Here is a 19,752-nt window from a genome sequence, read left to right as displayed (position 1 = left end):
ACAACTTTTTCTATAAGAAGGCTCAAAGTAACCATGAAAGAACAATATTGGATGAACCTGTATAAGGAATAGGTTGAACAAAACCAAGAAGAAGATAGGAGGGCTATAGGCAATGGAGGGAAGAAGCTCAGCCCACGGAGGTTTTAAAAGTGGTTGAATCCCAAACCCAAAACAAAACATGGGAGATCACATGAGGCTGAGGGGATTTGTGAAGAAAAACCTTTTGATTAGGGCTTGCTGAAGGAAGTAAAAAAGTGGTAGCAACTACACTACAAATAACTTGTTTAGCAGATTTAGACAAAGATTTATCAGAAAGGAAGTTATGGAAGAGATGAAGAAGAGAGGGTGCATGGCAAAATTACAAGAAATAAAGATGTGCCACTCGGATTCAAATTGCTTAGAGCAAAAGGAACAAAAACTATTAGTTTGAACAGAATGCACTAGCTTCCATTTGGTTGATAAACCATTTACCAAAACCTTTCAAAAGAAAAATATTAAACTTAGGATGTAAAATGAAGTTTCCACAAAAAAGTCCATGTAACTCGAAGATAATCCATGTATCAATATTTATAGTAATAGAAGAGGCTACCAAGTTAAAGTGCGGATCAGGTTCTCGTATAAGAACCATTCTCATACGATTTGATCTACACACATGGATGCACCACCCAACTTTCCTTGTGTGAATTACATGTGTGCGGATTATATTCCATACGAGAACCTGATCTACTGTCACCAATTTAGAAGTTATTACACTAGTCGACCTATCAATAGAGCAAGTAAAATTGATTTTAACCTTCAAAATTAGACTTGCAATCCATGATGAATAATGTCGAAAAAGTAGTTTTATCTTTATTTGCCACTTAAAAGTTTCTAACTAGAAATTCCAGGCTGAATCTATTGGTTTGGCTCCCACGATTACAAGGGAAACAAAGGAAAGAAAAGTATTATTGAATCTATAATAAATGGAAACTTCTGTATAATTACTTCACATGATTATGTAATTAATTAAAAAATGCTTTCAATCTTGTTACTAAATTTTACTTTATTTTCCAAGAAAATCCCTTTAATTTGAAAATTATTATATTGGAAAACATAATAATCAAATATGATAAGATTCAACTATCGTGAATTATTTTTTTTGGTAAAAAGGGTGAAGAAAATCATTGGTCAATTATATTGGTCCCTTTATTGTACAAAGTCGTTCATACCCCTGATTAAGGTAGGGAATTCCTTCACCATGGGTGAAAGGAAACTCAATCCTTTTTAATATGTTACAAAAATCATGATTACAAAATTCTTCATTTTTTCTTTCAAAATTGATTTTACTTCCCTCCCTTATTATTATTATTATTATTTTTAAATTTTCTAAAACAAAAATTGAAAACTACACAGAGTAGCAGGGATTATGCAATATATCGACATTGTCTATCAAAAGTTTCCTAATCATTGCCTTTTTGGCAATATTTCTGATTCCAAAAACTAGACCATCATTAGTTTTTAAACAAAAAGTTGGTTTTGTCAAAAAATACTTCATTTCTAGATGGAGAGATATTGTTATCCAATGCCAAGGTTGCTTGTTCGTTCCATAAAAAAATTGGATTAAATCGTCATCATCGCTCCAAATTTAGTCCACCACCCATCTCTCTTCCCGTGCTTTCATCAACCACTGAAGTAGTCCCTTTACTGTTGCCTCACCATTTTTTCTAGTCATCAAATAATTAGCTTGGAGTGAGAGACGTTTTCCTTTGTATAATAGCATAGCATATATCCATCCTTTACTTGCAAGTTTAAAACTAGATGGAGCCATTGAGTATATATTTTTTGGAGAGTTTTCCTCCATAGACTGGTACGTTCACCACTCTATCCTAGGGTTTACAAACCCCTATATGAGGTTTTAGTATAATCCCCAAACTACCCTCCTGATAACCCCCTTTCCCCCAACATGCATCTGCCCACATAAGCATTACTCCATTAGGGCTTGCCAATCCTGCCCGCTTCAAAACTTTAATATGGTTTGGGCAGGTCGGATCACCCATGACCCATTAACCTGCCCCACTCTCATTCGATCAGGAAATTTTGAACTCTGCTTTTCAGTTTGTAAGCTTCAAAAGTAAGCCCAGGAATATGGATGGGCCCAGTCCAGTTAATGCTCCCACATGGCTTCTTAGAGCTATTTTCCCATGTCTCTGAGTTCAATGAGGCTTAAGCTAAACTCCCATGGCCTTTAGGTGAGCTGTCTTCTTCTTCTAACCTCCAAATCTCACTGACTTGCACCTTCAACCAATCCCCCTTCCTCCCTCCATCCATCTCTTGAAGCTTTGAAGTACAAGCAAAGAAACTCCAAAACCCATCATATATCAAATATTCCCATTTCTTATTTCACCTTTCACATTGACAACCTTCACTCTCTAAGTACTCTTAAAAACATCCCCAGCCTTCCATCCCCAAACACTCCATGGAACCCCTATCCCCTCCTTGTGAGAAGACAATCACTGCCTATCACTCCACCGTCGACACTTCTCGCCCTTTCCGGTCAGTCAAAGAAGCCGTCGCATTATTCGGTGAGAGGTTTCTAGCCGGTGACATCTACTCTCAAAAGGTTAATTACCCCAGCCCCAGAAAGGAAGTGAACCGAAAACCAGTCCTATTAAATCCCAAACAAGTTAGAGATGATGAACATGTACTGGCAAATGCATTGAAGAAGCTAGAAGCTGAACTGGAGGAGACCAAGGAAGATTTGAAGCTACTGAAAGAGAGGGAATCAGAGACAGAAACAGTATTGGCTTCACTAAATGCTGAGCTTCACAAGAACATGTCTAAGATGGCCCAGGCAGAAGCAATGGCAGCTGCAAAGGTGGTTGCTACAAAAGCTATAGTTGTTAGGGAGAACAGAGAAGATGAAATCATTGAGGAGGAAGATGAGGTGAGGAAAAAGGACCCAATAGTGAGGACAGAGAGCTCTCTATCTCTAGCTAAAATACTTAGTCTTGGGGAGAAAGATCATGGTTATTACTATGGAATCACAAAGAACCATAAGAAAATGATGAAGAAGAAGCCTATAATTCCTCTTGTGGGAGACTTGCTGTTCTCAAGGAAGAAAGGGTCTTCCACCACCCTCCATAACCCACTCTATTCATCCTCCATTCTATAGTCTGAGAGAGAGAGAGAGAGGGGAAAAAAGGCCACTGTTATTATACTGCAATAACTCAAAGTTGACAAAGTTGAGTGTTTGTGTTGAATTTTGTGCCAATGTTATCAATCAAGATTGTCTTTAGTTCATTATTTCTGTGATCAGCTATCCCTGATCTATTGTTATTTCTTTTTTCAAATGCTTAATCAAGTCTAGCCCTCTTCTTCTTAACCTTAAAATTTAAAATTTTTGGGATAGCAGGGAAGATATAACTGTTAAGGCAAGATGAACTTTCAACATGTTAAGATCATATGAAAAGGATAATCAAGTATGAACTCCAATTCCCTCAGAATTTATCAAATTAGTCACATGGTATATATTAACCACTTCCCTCTTTTTACTCCTACAATTAACCTTTACATTCTAATTACCATCTTCGTTAAAATGGTATTACAGAGCCATTGGTACCATGGCATATCATAGATCATTCACAAATGATGAAGTTATAAGACAACACCTATTTTAGCTATGGGGCATGCATACCAGATCTTCTTTTAATTGTAATAAAAGAAGGGTTCTATCTTCAGTGGCTGAAGTTGGGTTAGGTGTGTTTAATGGCTTCAGCATAATAATTTCTTTACATCTTTGAAACATATTCGAACCCTAGAAAATGGGGAAAAGAACGGTCCCTAGTCATGCGGCCTTGCACGAAGACACAAAAGAGGGAAAAATGATACCACCATCTCTATAAAGTACAGAAATCTCACCCCCTATTGATGTTTATGTGCAGCCCCTCATTGGCCACCCGCGATCAGGAAGCATTCAATTCTGGTCTTTGTTGGTGGTCCATGGTGCCCAAGCTAAGCTGAGTTGAAGGAATTCCAACTACAAGGAGGGCTTGTCTAAGCCACTTCAGCTCTTGAATAAGAAGGTTACCAGATTTAGCTGCCTAATATGAGTTTGCCCAAGTTGTGTCTCAAGTATATTTGGGTCTGGGGCACTTCTGCAGTGCATATTTAACATCTGGGAACCCCTAGGTGTGAGTGTCCATATGCTAGGGATGCATGTCCAAGTGCTCTCACCCACTGGATGTATATTAGAAACCGTCCCGCACTGGAGAGGGATGTAAACAAATCAAGGTATCTACATCCGATTAACTTTCCGATGGATTCAAATTGTTTCTGGAAATCGATTTTTTGAATATGGATTTTCCTTAAACAGATACAAATACGAATTGAATTTTTTATTATATTTTCCAAAAAAAAAAAAAAAATGTACATCCCTGTTGGAGGCTGAAGAGGATTCGTGGGTTTGGAGAAGAAGTGATACATTCTCACTGTTTGCATTGAGTAACAAAGAACTAAAAAAAGATGAAAATTTGAGAAGATGAGAAGATGATGGGCTAAATCCGCAACCCCATTAAGGTTGATGTTGAAATTTCATATCTGAAATTATATAAATGCCCTCATGAATTTTTTTTTTAATATAATTTCTTATTTAATTACTCGTAACATACCATGAATTTGATAAAAATATTTTAGTATTATAAAATATAATTTAATCATATTTATATAATCAAACCTAAACAGATCGGATAATCTAGTCTGCAATTGAAAGATTTAACTTTCAAATGGAGTCGAATAGTTTCCAAAAATCAAATTTTCGAATATGGATTCCCCTAAACAGATGTGGTTATGAATGCTAATTCGTCAATGGATCTTGACATTCTTTCCCAGATGGATTTAGAATATCTGAACCCACTTGAATCTGCTAGGGATTGGTACCCCCGTTGCTTAAGAAGCTCATCAAATTGGAGACACATCACCCACACAAACACCAATGCCAATATAGCAACTAAACGTTTCTATGCACATTTATATTACTATATGTACATTCGCAGTTTCTTGCAGCAAGGAACTTCAGAAAAAGAACTAGAACATAATCACGGTTACATACCAGCAGAAGCTCACAAGAGACTTCAGAGCACTTTATCAGGTTACAAAATGGAACATCTTCGTCGATCTTCACTGCCTGTATTTGTATTTGCAGTAAGATTCTGATCGAACAAATTATATTTGACATCCCCTGATTTTAATCCATACTGCAAACAAAAAGGAAAACCCATTAGGAATATCATAAATCTAGGAGGAAAATGATCAAGAAGGAATTAAATTTACTATATTACTGGAGTCTAGAAATATATTGATAATTGCTGCATACCAATAGCACCAAGGGCATGTTTCCATGGCATTGATGCTAAAGAATGTCCCATAAACAGTGGCATACCTAACAAATAACAATACATCAAGCCTCTCACAGAAGAGGTTTTCACAATCACGGCGGTAATAGAGAACCTAAGGTCATCAGATGGTGAAACAACACAAAAATCTTCTAGTCCTAAAGATCATTCAGCCTCTTCTGAAAACAAAGTCCTTGATGTTGCTGGAGTTCAATACATTGATCTCCTAATGGGGTGTTTGGTTCGGTAAATCAAATGGTGTATGTATCGGATATGAATGTCAATTTTTGATAGACATTCTTCTGAATTATGTTTCTTTCTGAAATATCGTTTGGTTGCCTTGAGGCTAGTACATGTTTCTCGCGGGTTGAGATATTAGCTTCCGTAGAGAACTTTTTTCCGCTTTCTCCTTTTATACTAGGTGGTAAAAAAGTTGTTCAAATCTGTGTTTAAATGTTGAGGTAAACTCAGATTTGGAACACATCCTTTGTAATATGGTCATTCATGGCAAATAGGGTGCTCACTTATGAGGGTCATCCTAGTGGAACGAAACAACAAAAATTAAGAATTATCATTCTAAAGAATGTCATCCCAAAGATTTACCGAACCAAACACTCCCTAAAGCATCCATCCCTTCAGTAGCAGGAGGCCAAAAGCAGTTCTCCATGAAAAATAGTGTTACTGTGTTCTCCATTACTGTTTGGTGCTTTATTTCAACAATGGCTCCATCCTTCAGAGTGCAGATCCAAGGGGGATGTTGAGAACTTTGATGATATGGCAAATGCGTCATGATATCAATGCGAGTATTTCTCCAAAAATTTAACCCTATACTGCTTTTCTTCTAGTTATGACACCAAAGCAATGTCGGATACTGTTTCTAGAGAAATCTGGATGAACATAGTGGCATTACAGAATCCTGTCTTTCAAAAGAAGCAACAAATTTTTATTGAAATAATATTTCCAGACTTTGAACGTTTACTATCACTTTTTAAAATGCTGATGATGAAGTTTTGAAGCCTAAAAGTTGGAAAGGGGGAACTTTATGGAACGCGAAGTTAGATAGGACAAGAAAACATAAAGGGAAGAGTGAATTATCAATTTGTTGATCATGAAGCAATATGCTCTCCAACTCCCCACATTTAAATAGGCTTAATCTCCACAACTCAAAGCACATGAAGAATACTCCTCTAAAAATGCCGTGGCAATCAATTTAGCTTAAAATCTAATTAGAGGAGGCTCATCTCCTCAAGTATGGAAGTAGAAACTGCTATTGGACAATGGAAATGTTTAAAAACCTGTAGAGTTTGTGTTTTGAAAAGAAATGTATGGACTTTAACAATTCAAAACCATCTAAGACTAACGAGAAACATCAACATGGAATTCAAGCCAAAAGGAGAATTCTTTCCCAACCTTTGTGGTAACTTCACATTGGGCAGTAACAATGAAAGAGTGAAAGCATGTAAGCCTTGAATAGCACACAAATATTCCTTTCATGGTTTCTTGGCTATTAAGCATGCTGCTTGTTTTGCATTTTCTAATATAACTGCTCTCATAGAAGGGTTTCCCCTTCTTTCTCAGAATCTATCATTGATCTTCAAAACCATCCGAGTTGGGAATCAGGACTATAAAAAAGAGATAGATTGCAAAGCCATTCTGCACCTGAGGACATGATCATATGAACAAAGCCCTCTTATCGGAGGTAAGAAAGAATCACAGATCAAAGCTTAAAGATATACCTTTTCTCTCATTCGGGTGCTCCAAATGTCAGAATGAACTATTTTGCCCTCTACCGAAGTTGAACCAGTGGTCTGGATTGAATATGGATTTAATAGTGGCGGCCGGGCTCCACCACTAATAATAGTGTAATCATCATCACTGCTGTCCTCCTCTCCTCTCCCAGTAGAGACCATAGATCGTAGGATCATGGCCAGTAGTAGGGACAGAGCCTGAACATGGTACCAGGAGTAGATATTACATAAGAAGACAGTCAAGAATATGCTGAATTCTCCAATAATAGCATCGAAAAAATGCCAAAGAAACCCAGTGATGGTACCATGGAAACTGGAAATCCCTGACTACCCTGGATGGCATGATAAGCCGCCAATGGCTGTATGTTTAAATTTTCCTTTATGGATGAATGCAATGATAGGACTACTGGATGTCTGTCTTACTAGCCTACATCAAGGGTTACCTTGATGTAGATCATTATACCTTGGACTCACCTAGCATCTAACAATACTAGTTTCCAAAACATTATAAACAACCTGCAGTCCAAATTCCCCAGAACTGGGATGAATTAACCCACTAACACCTACTTGCTTGCAAATTTCCTATGCAGAGGCTTAAGAGGGTGATTTGTTATAATCAAACTGACAATTTCTGCCCTCAAATTTAATTATTGATGCAGTATATAACTACCAGAGGATTCTCTTGTATTTCACCTAGGCTCCATTTTTCACAGGTAAAAGCCATATCAAAGGAAAAAATTCAAGTAAAATCCTAATTATTCCACGGATTTTAGATCAGGATTTTCCTTGTACATGATTTTTACCCAGAAACAAACCAAACTTTAATGAATACTCTTCACATGGTTTTCAGATTTTCCAAGGGGCAAGGATTTTACAACATAATCCTCTCAAAGTTTTTTAACCTATTTTGCTTTGAAAGATTGAGCTATTATATGACTTACCACTCCACCTCCACCCCCAACACCCCACCCTAAAAAAATGAAAACAAGGAAAATAAATGTGGAATGTGAGAGGATTATTGGAGGCTAAGAAGTTTGAAAGAATCTCCTTCAAAATTCTCAAGGCAGGAAGGAATAACATGAACATTAGTATGAGGAAAACAGGAATTACCTGAATTATAACCACAGTTATGCCAACCCAATTACATATATACAAGTTTTCTTCAATAAATGCTCGAAGACTTGCAAGGTCCCCAGTAGGATCACTTGGAAGATCCTGTGTAGGAAAAAAAAAAACATAATTTAGGGTAAGAGTCTATTCTATGTACATGAGATGAAAAGTCAACAAAGAAGTAGAGAAAACTTTCTCAAGGCATAAAGTAGAAGACAAGCTCACCTTTTCCCACTGGTGATCAAATGTAACAAAAGCCACAAAAGCTGCTTCTAATATCATGAGTATGGTAGTTAGTAGAGTATACTGATGTCATTTTGATGTTAAGCAATGACGTAAAAAGGCAGGGATCGAAAACCATGCAGAAATCACTGATAATCATATTTTGCAGATTCAACTTAAATTGCAGAAGGTAAAGCACAAATTGAAGATTACAACTACAGATAACTTTGTTTCAAAAGGGGGTTGAGGGAGTCCTTTTAATTCAATTTGCCACTTCAGACTCCTATGAATTTGATTATATTGCCAATATTACTGATTTATATTAGGATACAAAACACAGGCAACATCCACTAACTGCTTCAGCTGCAATGTGACCAATACAAGCAATTGAACATAATATGATGCCAATTCCCAGAAAAGTGTATATGAACCTGTAGCAAAAGCAGCACCAAATCAATGCCTTCAGTCCCAGAAACTCTCCATAATAACAAGATAACTCAAAACTCTGAAAAAAAAAACAGTTTCCATCATCAAGACCACAAATTTTACAACCATTGCTACCTTCAATGAATTTTAATGCAATTGGACTATGCTGAAAAGCAAACAGGACAAGGGGAAAAAAAAAATGAAATGTAAACTAGAAAAAATCAAAATATGAAGTTACCATGGCGAAGGAAGGTTTCTGAGGCCGTAAACGAGTCCATCTTAAAGGCCAGAAACCATATTTACCACGAAATTCAAAGGAAGATCATGCCCAGGAACCCTAATCATGTCATGATAGCGCAGAAAACGCAATGAAGATTCCGAAGAAGGAGCTGAAGTTTGAGGAATCCAAGCATGCTTTTTCCACTGATTAAGCATCCATAAGGAATAGATTATGATCGATAATCCAACGAAAGTTTGAAGGAAATTAAGGAATTTAAGGAGGGCAGCGAGACAACTTCGACAGTGATTTGATGGCATTTTTTCTCTTTCTTTTCTGAGAAACAAATTTGAAATATTTCTTCACCTGTTTGCATTCCAAAGATTGAAACCCTAAAAACTCTTTGGTCGTTATCATCGCCAAACTAAATTAAACCCTTTTTTTAAGAATAAAATCATTTTCCCTCTGGAAGGAAAAATCATAATTCAGATTTCTTTCTATTTTTTCTTTTCGGATTGGAAAGTTAGAAACCAGAAATGACAAAACAGTGAGCATCATCTGCCATGAAACAACACCAGAAGACGCAGCAAAGGTCGTCACTGGTCAGTGACCCATGCTACACGTAAACGACCAGTAATCTGAATTCTGAAGCAATCCAATAATCCTGTGCAATTACCGAAGTATCCTTGCCTCTGTTCAGAAGGTGTATTCCATGTCATCATTGTCTCGTACTCCACGTGTGATTAATCCTTGTATATGCTGCGTGGCATGTAAGTATCTCTGGTACCGATATAGTATCTCCTATACGTATATTAAATTTAACTGATTGATATGGTGATCAATATATTTCCAAAAAAAAATGGTGATCAATGTCATTTAGCATATCTGGGTGTATCTTACATTTAGCTAATCGATCTGCCATAGTTTAGATAACCCAACCAACTTTGTAAAATGGAATATGGCAAAATTCCACGACGCCTGTAGGATTCAAATCCTCTCTAGTCGTGCTAGGCGCCTACTGCATCCTACGGCTAAGAATTCCTTGTGTGAGATTCAGATCCTCTTCAACCATGTTGGGAGTCTAATGTATATCCAACAACTGTAATACGGATATCGCACGATTCAAGTGTAATCGTGTAGAAGTCTACATCTCAAAGAGGTAAGAGGAGAGAGAGAATGTGAAAATATGAGCATAATTTTGTATTAATACATTCTCACCCTACGTATTGGTTAATTTATATGCTTTTAACACTAGAATCTCTCGTTAGGTTGAGGAAATTTTTGTCAGTCCCCTAAACTTAGAGATGTAAACGGTAGTATCCCAATACCACTCATAAATGAATACATATACACAGAGGCATACAACAAGAGGGGTGGGGCAATCATTTTGACCCCTTGTATGTGGGTGTATAGGCAATACATCCAGACTGCATTCTTTTCTCAAATTGGGAAAAAGAATGCTGTCCAATTACATAACCTCTACACCAAGACACAGGAGTGCATGAAAGTATCACCCCACCCCTATTAAATCAAAAGCCCATCCATGTATACACCCTTACACACGCGACCAAGCATCGATCTCTTGCCTTTATAAATTATAGGGAGAAAGAATGTTGTTTGTGTTCTCCATGCTTACACATGGGGCAGGTTATAAAATGACACCCCCACCCCTGCCATGTCGCTCCATTTGTCCTGGCATGGAGAATGCAAGCGGGCAGCTTTCTTTCTCCCTAAATTACGAGAAAATGTTGGGTTGCCATCGTTATACCGTATGTTAGCATCCATTGTGTTTATCTCTCTCTTTCTTTTTTTGAAATGACTCCCATCATGTGCCATGTTATCCCCTAACTTACTGTACACTAACAGTATACCTATCTCTCTCCCATAAATTATATTAGCTTTGTTGAAAAAAGCAACAGGAGAACACGACGTCATTGGAGATGGGAGTTAGTTGCAATGGCTGGGGGTGCAACGGAAGATGGATTCAGGATTCCAACAGCTAGAAGTCAATGAGGGGGAGGTCGATGCAATGGGCGATGAGAAGCGACAATGAACAGTTGAGATGCTTCCCACCCTATTTAACGGTTAACAAGATGCTAGTGTGTGATATTCCATTAACACCACTAGGCATAGATCCCATGCCATATATAAGGACAGATTTTCGACCCCTGCACCAGTGTGGGAGCCGTGCCGCTCCCCCTGTGTCTGACCACAGGGGCCACATTTCCTTTTAGATTTCTTTTTCTCAAATAATAATAATAATAATAATAATAATAACAAAGGAAAGAAGAACTCCATCCTAGCATTCCCATGGCCACACACAGCCCTGTTTCCATGGGGACAGCGTGGGAACACTAAATGGACAGAATTCTTACTCCCAAAAAAACGAAAATCCAACTCCCTGCCCTTAGGAAGGATTGGGGGAAGCTCAGGTTCAACAAAATTTAGCATAGTTGACCCTTTAACATACAAAATGTGGGGCCGGTCAAGCTACATAAACAGGACCCGAGAAGTAGACATGTCAAATAATGTTAAGATTAGTCCAACCGGTCATGAATACACTGAAATTTGAAGCTTTTTTTTTTTTTGGGGGGGGTGGGGTGGGGTAGGTGCGGAGACTGGAATGAACAGAAAAAACCCCACGTCACAACACCTTTGGGATGGCCTCAAGATTCACTTATTAGAGATTTCAAGTCCTTGCGAAATGTAGGAATCTTGTCTGCTTCCACAGCCATAACAAGTCCTGTCAGCCTGTAATTCCTCAGCTGCAATGGTAAGTACCAATGACAAATTAGAATGCATTTTGCATCTACTCACAACACTTCAAACAAAGGAGCAGTGAGACATAGGAAAAAAAAATACTTGATAACAGCCAACGAATATAGCAAAAATCCACAAGAACAACAAATAGAAGACACAATGTAATAAGATCAGGCAAGTGAGTTACTGAATTTCCCAAAATAAAAATGAAATTTCACACTGTAACACGTAAAGGAAACTGGGCAGACAATAGAAAAGTATCTTAATATCTGTTTTATGACATATAACCAGCAATGAAATATGGTATTTATTGATAATTAGGAAACACTACAATACATTTTCCAAACCGAAAGAAAAAAGTATAATAGTTGACTGAATTGGTTTTGATTGTGAACTGTTGCTAACTAGTGGGCACTGAACAGCACAAGTGTTTTGCAATCATTTGGCCGCCATTTATGCACCCAAAATAGGTTGATGGAAACAATTTCAGTTTGTAAAAGAAAGCTTATACAAGATAATACCAAAAGGTTCAAAAGACTGCTACATACCTCATGTGTAGCCATCTGCTGAGTCTGAAGGGGAAAATTGAAGGACCACGAGCTTAACTGAAATTTTTTTTGGAGAATGAACAAGAATAAAGGCAGGATACAATGAAGGGGCATAATATGGGTAGTACCCAGTACTCATTACATGAGGGAAAAGAATAAAACAAGGAGAAGTATTTGTACCTTATGAAAAATTTCATCTTCTGGCTTAATATATATTATTGGTTCATCACTGCAATATTTTGATATACCCTTCTGTCGGTTGGCATCCTTATGCTATCATTAGCAGAAAAGGATAAAAAATACAAGAAAAATGTCAAAACTAATGGGCAAAATCAAGAACATAAGACCATGAACAGTCAGGGAAAAAAATTTAAATACTAAAAAAAAATCAAGAGGATAGAAGGAACAATAAAATATTGACGCAGCATACCTTGTAGATTCTAGTTAACACTAAATAAAACTTAAAGCGGAAGGAATCCTGGAGCTCCTCTGTTGGCTTTAAGAAAGGAATAACAAAAGATTAGTGTTTTACGGAAGTCATTCCCATAACATGCATGGAAAGAGGAATTTCTTGCAACATCAACCCCACCCATTACAAATTGTATCTCATCTGACCTCATCTTCTGTTGCCCATGAGGCTTCATCAAAAAGGGCATCATAGAGTGGTGGCAAAAGCTGAGGAGGAAGATTCGCCACTCGCTGGGAAACCAATAGCCCAACATTTGATGCTTCCTCTCCCAAAATCAATCTAAGTTTACTTAATACATCCTTCTCTTGGCATACTTCAATCAAAAACTTGTTGAGCTCTGTAATGCATCTGTGATCCTGCTAGGAACAAACAGGGAAATATTTTAAACCAGTTTTTGGAAATGCAAGAATTTTTTTTTTTTTTGGAAGAGGGGGAGTGGGGGTGTTAAGAAAAATGCAAGAATATGGCAGCACTAATAATATAGACTTAAAGAGGATTCTGAGTGCCTTATATCGCCCCATGTTAAGAGCAGTAACAACAGAGAACAGCCCATCATCGTCTGCATCCTCTAACTTAACTACTGTCCCCACTGTGGTCTGTGCCAGTATCAAGTCTACAAATCCACTCAAATCCCACTGCTTGTTATCAAGGTAGCTCAGCAGCAAGATCTTCACTCCATGAAAGTCATCAGGTTTTGGATCAAAGAATGCAAAATCAGCTTGGACGATTTCCTTCACAAGATACAGACTAGAATAAGAACAAAAAAATGACAAAATGAAGGGAACTTGCATAACAATAGGATGGGAAATATCAAGAAAACAGGAGCTTACATTGTGCTCTTCTTCATCAGAAGATTCAGATACTCCCATCTCATCTTTCATAGAGTGCTTCAAGAACTTGTCATCATCTAGAACATACAACTTCATTGAAATCAATGACAACCATGATACTCCAAAGAACATGTTGACAGTTCCGAAAACCAAAACAAAGACAAATCATGCCAAAAATAGAAGAATTTTCATTTTTTAAACAAATAATGACAGACACCCTAAAAACAAACAATAAGAGAATTACATGTACAATGATACCTGAGGATTTGGAGAGAACTTTTTCTTTGAAGTTGGGGTTGTGGGTTTGACGCTTGTGCTTGAAGGTAGCGGCAGCGACAGAACGACCAAAGGCAGAGAAAACAAAAGGCTGTGGTTTCGGAAAATGGAGGCGTCTTGTTGGTCTTCGGGGCATAGCTTCTTCTTTCAAGGGCAATATTAATAAGATCTGCAGCAAAGGCTATAACCATAATAAATATGGGTGACACAGGAAAATTGCAGAAAAGGCATTTAATGTAAGTGAGGGATTGGGTCACTTCAGTATTGGACCTTTGGACCTCTGGATTTTGTTGCAGTGGCTTCTTTAATGTGCGTATATTGTGGGCAATTTTGTGCTTTATTTTCATATATGTTCTCCTTATTCTGCCCATACATCCAGCAGTTTTCATCATCCTAAATCCCCTTAGGGTTTGGACACTTGCATTAATGGGGTTTAAGAATTTTACAGATCTCTTAGAATTGGCAGATTAAGCACATCTTGATGTTTTAATAGATCATTGAAAGAAACTTTCTCTTTTGACAGATGTGCAATGAAAGAAATTCAACAATTAAAAAAAATTATTGGGGGAGAGAGAGAGAGAGAGAGAGAGAGAAACAAAAAATTATCAAGAAAGGTTCACCAACAAGTCAACAAGGGCATCTTGCAACCTTACACTTTGGAGTCGATTTCATTTAAGAGTGGAGAGTTGATGTGGTTGCATATGCATGGCTGGACCGACATGACCCAGTCTGGAAGCCCAGACCAAGAAGAACCAGGTCCAATAGGGATGTTTATTTAATTATTGGGGTTATTTTTCTTTTATTTTTATTATTCTATTCTTGTTTAGCAGTCATCGGACTAAAAGTTTATGTCAAACTAAATTAACAAAGGGAAATCAGTCCATTATAGATAACAAATCAGATTAGACAGGAGGACAGATCTGAGTACAAACCAATTAGGTCAAAATCAAAGAAATTAGGGTAATTTACAGGACCACCCCCTGAAGAATGCCACTATTATAAGAACACCCCCTCTGTTTCACCAAATTAAACTCAGACCCCTTACCATCAGTCACCGTTAAATGAAGAGTTAAAATGACCATTATACCCTATTCACAAAGACAGAGGTGGAACCTGAAACGCCCTCTCTCTCTCTCTCTCTCTCTCTCTCTCTCTCTCTCTCTCTCTCTCTCTGAGGTTGCTTTCATGGATCTGCAAACCCTAACCGAGTACGAACGGCAGAGGCTTGAGAACATAAAGCGTAATGGCAAGATGATGGCTTCTCTGAAGCTCCATTCCACAGTTCAAGAACTCTCTTCTGCAACCAAGATTGTTCCATTCTCCCTCTCACCTTCTCATCTCTCACACGCACACATTTTTCCAGGATTGTTTAGGATAATATCTTCTCTGATATCATCCAAGATGGATGCCCTTCAACAGCATCACAGTTTCATGAGAGCACCACCACCACCTCGACCACAACAATAAACACCTCTAAGGGCTGCAATGGAGCTGCCGCACCTCTCTTGGGGAAGAAGCACACCAGGGGTTTGCTAGAGAAGGTAATGGGAACAGAGAAAGAGAGTGGGTTCGGTGGTAACAAATGAGAGAGATGATAGCAGAAGGTCGTGCTAGGGTCGACTAGGAAAAGAAAGAGAAATGGAGACGAGATTTGGGTTTTATCCATGGCTTGGTGAGAGAAACGAAGGGCAAGACAGCAATATTGGTGATTCAAATTGTTTTAGAATGGTCTGCTCTGAAAATAGAGAAGCAACCTACCGATCCTATTTTCTAAATATTTTGAAATGGTCTACTCTGAAACAGAACAGCAACCTACAGATCCTATTTTCTACACTTAATCTTCTCTCACCTTTTCTTATTTTCTTAAGTTTTGTTTTAGATTATTATTCCCACTTCTTTGTAATGGTGATTCTAATGGTTATGGAATGGTCCGCCGTTGAATGTCGCCGCTGCCGCTGCCATGATCTCCACTGCTTTGTACGATCACCGGTAGTCCAAATATATTTGGGGATGGGACTTATTACATAGGCATTTTAGGTACTTCACATTTAGTAAGGGCATTTTGGTATTTAAAATAAAATATAGTAGCTGACATCAGCATATAAGGTATATTTCTTAACAATGACTGATGGTAGGGGGTCTGAGTCTAATTTGGTGAAACAAAGGGGGTGTTCTTATAATAGTGGCATTCTCTAGGGGGTGGCGCTGTAACTTACAAACCAAGCCCTGATAAAACTTTTTTATTTTATTTTTATATCAAAGGTAGATAATATAGGGCCTAATGAAACCCCAAAACCGTGACAGATTCTGATGAAGGATCTCCTAGATATACAGGTTCTTGATTTAAGGGCAACGATAGGGCAGAATCTGGAGATTTCAGAGAACTTCACGCACAGGCCTAACAACCAATGAACAGAATAACAGAAAAAATTGAGAGAGAACAGAGAGTATCAAATGGGGGAAGAATGGGGGGTAGGGAAGGCTTTTTTTAACCAAGGGTATCTCACGTTTCTCATTGCACAAAGCAAATAATTTCTTTATTATTGTCCACCCTATTAGAATCGATGAGGCTTCTTATATAGCCTTACAAAACTGATTACAAATGGGAAAGTGGTAAGTTTGGAAACAAAAAACTAAAATAAACTTCTAACTTAACTCCCTGACTTGCTAACTAAGGAAGATTAAAATTAGAAACTAATTAAAACAACTCAACCTTTTTCAAACTTAACTTCCTAAAAGGAAACAAAATCTAACTTAACAAATAAAATCAAACAAGATCTATTCTGATGAGTTCAATTATTGCAGTCCAAGAAAGTATTAAAGACAAAAATATGGATTCTTCTGGGGTCGCCTTCTTTCCAAATTGATGGGGACAGATGTAGGACTTCTAGAAGAATCATATGAAGACAAAAACTGAGAGAAAGCATGCCGCTCAATGGAGAGAAGATTCCCTAACTGCTGCTGGTTCGATGGGGTTAAAAGAAGGCAAATTTGAACCAGATCTAGGCCTGGTTGACCCAAAACAAACTAATTCAACCTCAGCCAGATGTGGACAGAACTGGCCTGAATTTCTTGGAACCTGATCTGGGCTGCAATGCTGGTTCGAATGGCTCTCCCATCTACATCAAAAGTTGGTTTTGAATTCTATCTTCAGTTCAGTTTCAGAACTGGCCCGAATTTCCCCCTTCCTGTTGCCTTGGCTGGAATGGAATAGAAGACGCCAAGCATCTATTCTTTGGCTGCCCCTTCTCCCCCTCTGTTTGGAAGAATTTACTCAAGCATTGTTAGCCTGTAAGAGAAGAATCTTACCACTCCTTAGGGAGTGGATCTAGGTTGACATGACCTTTGTTGGATCTTCTATCTGTGACATTGCTGGTAAGCTTGCTTTTTGCGCCACCATCAACCACGTCTGGTTGGAACGGAATCTTCGAATATTAACTTCCAACTCTTGCTCTTTCAACATGATTTGGAAAGTCATCTACTTTGATGTTAGTTCTAGGCTCCACTTGTTCCCTCGTCAGCCGGTTCGTGATTCCCCTAGGAATAGGTAAGTAATGGCCTCCTGGGGGCTCCCCGCTCCCCCCCGCCCTTTAATGGGTCTGTAGCCAGCTTAGTAGCTTCTTTTTTTCCCCTTTATTTCCCCTTGGGGTATATATTCCCTCTCTTTGCTTCTTTTGGTAATGGATTTATTATTCACCCAAAAAAAACAAAGTTTTGAGTTTATTAATGTGATGTAATCGATTGATTCTCAAATTATTGGATGATATAGATTTTTTTTCAGTTCCACTGCTGGGTACAACTACTAGTCGTGCAGTTTCCTCCCCTGTCTTCATCGAATCCGACCAAGATCACTCCAGGTGTGTTCTTCCCAATTTCTTCCCTCTTTCTTCCTTTCCTAGTTTTCTGATTTCATCCTTTTGTTCCTTGTTATTTTTCTTTTATTCCTATCCTTTTGATTTATGATACAGTCACCTATGGGATAGGAAGAAGTCATTAGAAGAAACCAACTAACAACAGTTTCTTCCTAATTTACTCAATCATTTATTTCCCAACTTTTGTTCTATTTTATTCCCCAGGCCATTTTTTAATTACCACATTGGTCCTTAAGTTTAATTACCCATATGTCCTTATTTTTTTTTCCCCTTTTCTTCCAAAAGGTCCTAAATTGTAGATACCTTTAAATTGAGTCTTATTTCATTTTGGTAGGTCCATAGCAACCCAAATTTAGGGGTTTCAGAGGGTTGCATTAGAGCGAGAGACCAAGTAGTCAAGCACTAAACCAATTATTTGGGGGAAAAATTGAATGGCATGGGATATGAATGGAAAACAAATTGAAACAATAAAACTATAATTCAAAGTACTATAGGTAAACAAGTAATAAACACTACAGGTAAAGATAGCATGACAGAGACATCAAGGTTACATGAGTAAGAGAAAACAACAGCGTCGTAGCCCAGCGTAGATGCCTTGGCCCCTTCGGAGAAAGAAGTAATCAGAGAAAACATACTTAATTCCAGTTTAGACCATCAACACAGCAGAAAACTACTTTACATCCTCAATTTGGCAGAGCAGGACAGTCTCAATCCTAGCTGTGTCCCATAATAGTTACAATAGCCATTATCGTGGCAGACACTTCCTGGGTTTCTTACAATATTTTATTGTAAAGTATGTTTTCCAATATTCTTAGCATATATATCACTCATGGTCCAAAATAATAGGATATATGATTCATTGTAATGACAGTAACAGCTAATAATTGCAGTTTTCTTTTTTCACTTTTATTTAAGTAGTTAGCATAGTGGACCTATGGCTGCAATGGATCAAGCAGTCTCAGTAACTAAATTCCCAACTCCCTCACTCCCCCCCCCCCTGACCCCCCCCCAGAAAAAAAAAAAGAACAACTGGGCTAGGAAACGACCAGTGGTTAGTGCTCAATTACAAGTTAACAGACAAAAAGAACGATTCAATCAAGATCACGTGTATAAGAAACAAAAACATTTTCTTGTTCTGAAAGAACAAAACATTTACTGTATTCCCATCAACCACCATGTGCTCATACTTACAAATCTGAATTGAAGGTCAACAAACAACGTTTGTACAGTTAATGAGGCCTAAATCAGCATATTTCTAATCTTCTTCTTCTTTCCCCCCCCCCCCCGGTTAGTGCCTAATCCCCTTATTTTTACCCTCTTTACAGCTGGGATAAGAAGGCTGTTTAATGGTCAGTTAGCATTAGACACATTGGGTTCGACCGTAATGATTAACCAAATTTGACCACGTAAAGGATGAAATAGGGGTACCATAGCATTTGTATTTATATTTGTATGTGAAGTATATGAAGAGGTGTGATGGCTATTAACCATTGCACCTCTCTATATTTGTGCATCTGATACTCGCTTATCTGAACAGGTGTATTAGTTGAAAACATTGCAACCCTCACTCTGTTTTTCTCTTGTCAACAGTCACCTCAGATAACATTAAGGTAGCTAAGCGAGTAAGGGACTAAATGGTCTATGGAGGATGCATTGGCAAGGGCACATGATGGTCGTGCAAACCATCCCAGGCACCTAAGTTTGAACAGGTTACATTGGTTGCCAAGAGGGGTCACAAGAGAAATAGGTAACATTTCTTATTGTTCTCTTGCTGTGCTTTTACGTTACCTGAAGTCTTCCAGTTGGGAGCTGTTCCAGTGTCCATTGCTTCACATTAAGTAAAATATGCCATACTGAAGTTGTGTGCTTGTTGTACATATATAACCTTTTTTTTTTTTTTTTTTT

The 19,752-nt window shown here is 38.0% G+C and overlaps 2 protein-coding genes and 1 pseudogene across 3 annotated transcripts in view; 1 reads left to right on the top strand and 2 right to left on the bottom strand.

Annotated features, from left to right (window-relative positions):
* The first annotated feature begins 2,394 nt into the window (after positions 1-2,394).
* Positions 2,395-3,361, top strand: LOC122068942 (WEB family protein At1g75720-like). The gene has a single exon (XM_042632851.1). It carries the CDS (start codon positions 2,456-2,458, stop codon positions 3,149-3,151), a length of 696 nt encoding a protein of 231 aa, XP_042488785.1. The 5' UTR covers positions 2,395-2,455; the 3' UTR covers positions 3,152-3,361.
* Positions 3,362-4,976: 1,615 nt separating this feature from the next.
* Positions 4,977-9,712, bottom strand: LOC122068931 (annotated as a pseudogene).
* Positions 9,713-11,466: 1,754 nt separating this feature from the next.
* The window catches only part of LOC122068929 (protein BCCIP homolog), a 9,482-nt gene continuing 1,196 nt past the window's right edge, over positions 11,467-19,752 (bottom strand). Inside the window, exons 2-9 of one of the 2 annotated variants that reach the window (XM_042632833.1) lie at positions 13,958-14,144; positions 13,700-13,776; positions 13,376-13,600; positions 13,016-13,225; positions 12,831-12,896; positions 12,581-12,673; positions 12,401-12,457; positions 11,467-11,857 (exon numbers count right to left, since the gene is read on the bottom strand). In XM_042632833.1, the coding sequence (XP_042488767.1) occupies positions 11,759-11,857; positions 12,401-12,457; positions 12,581-12,673; positions 12,831-12,896; positions 13,016-13,225; positions 13,376-13,600; positions 13,700-13,776; positions 13,958-14,111 (981 nt within the window). In that variant the 5' untranslated portion in view covers positions 14,112-14,144 and the 3' untranslated portion in view covers positions 11,467-11,758. Of the gene's footprint in view, positions 11,858-12,400; positions 12,458-12,580; positions 12,674-12,830; positions 12,897-13,015; positions 13,226-13,375; positions 13,601-13,699; positions 13,777-13,957; positions 14,157-19,752 lie in introns of both variants that reach the window. The other variant, XM_042632834.1, reaches the window with a different exon arrangement.

This window comes from Macadamia integrifolia, unplaced genomic scaffold (genome assembly GCF_013358625.1).
Source record: "Macadamia integrifolia cultivar HAES 741 unplaced genomic scaffold, SCU_Mint_v3 scaffold484, whole genome shotgun sequence".
Lineage (NCBI taxonomy): Eukaryota > Viridiplantae > Streptophyta > Magnoliopsida > Proteales > Proteaceae > Macadamia > Macadamia integrifolia.
Note: the sequence above shows the minus strand (reverse complement) of the source record. Positions and strands in the feature narration are given on the sequence as shown.

Bases quoted from the DNA above. Each gene is read 5' to 3' on its own strand.
- LOC122068942 (XM_042632851.1), top strand. From the start codon at position 2,456: ATGGAACCCCTATCCCCTCCTTGTGAGAAGACAATCACTGCCTATCAC.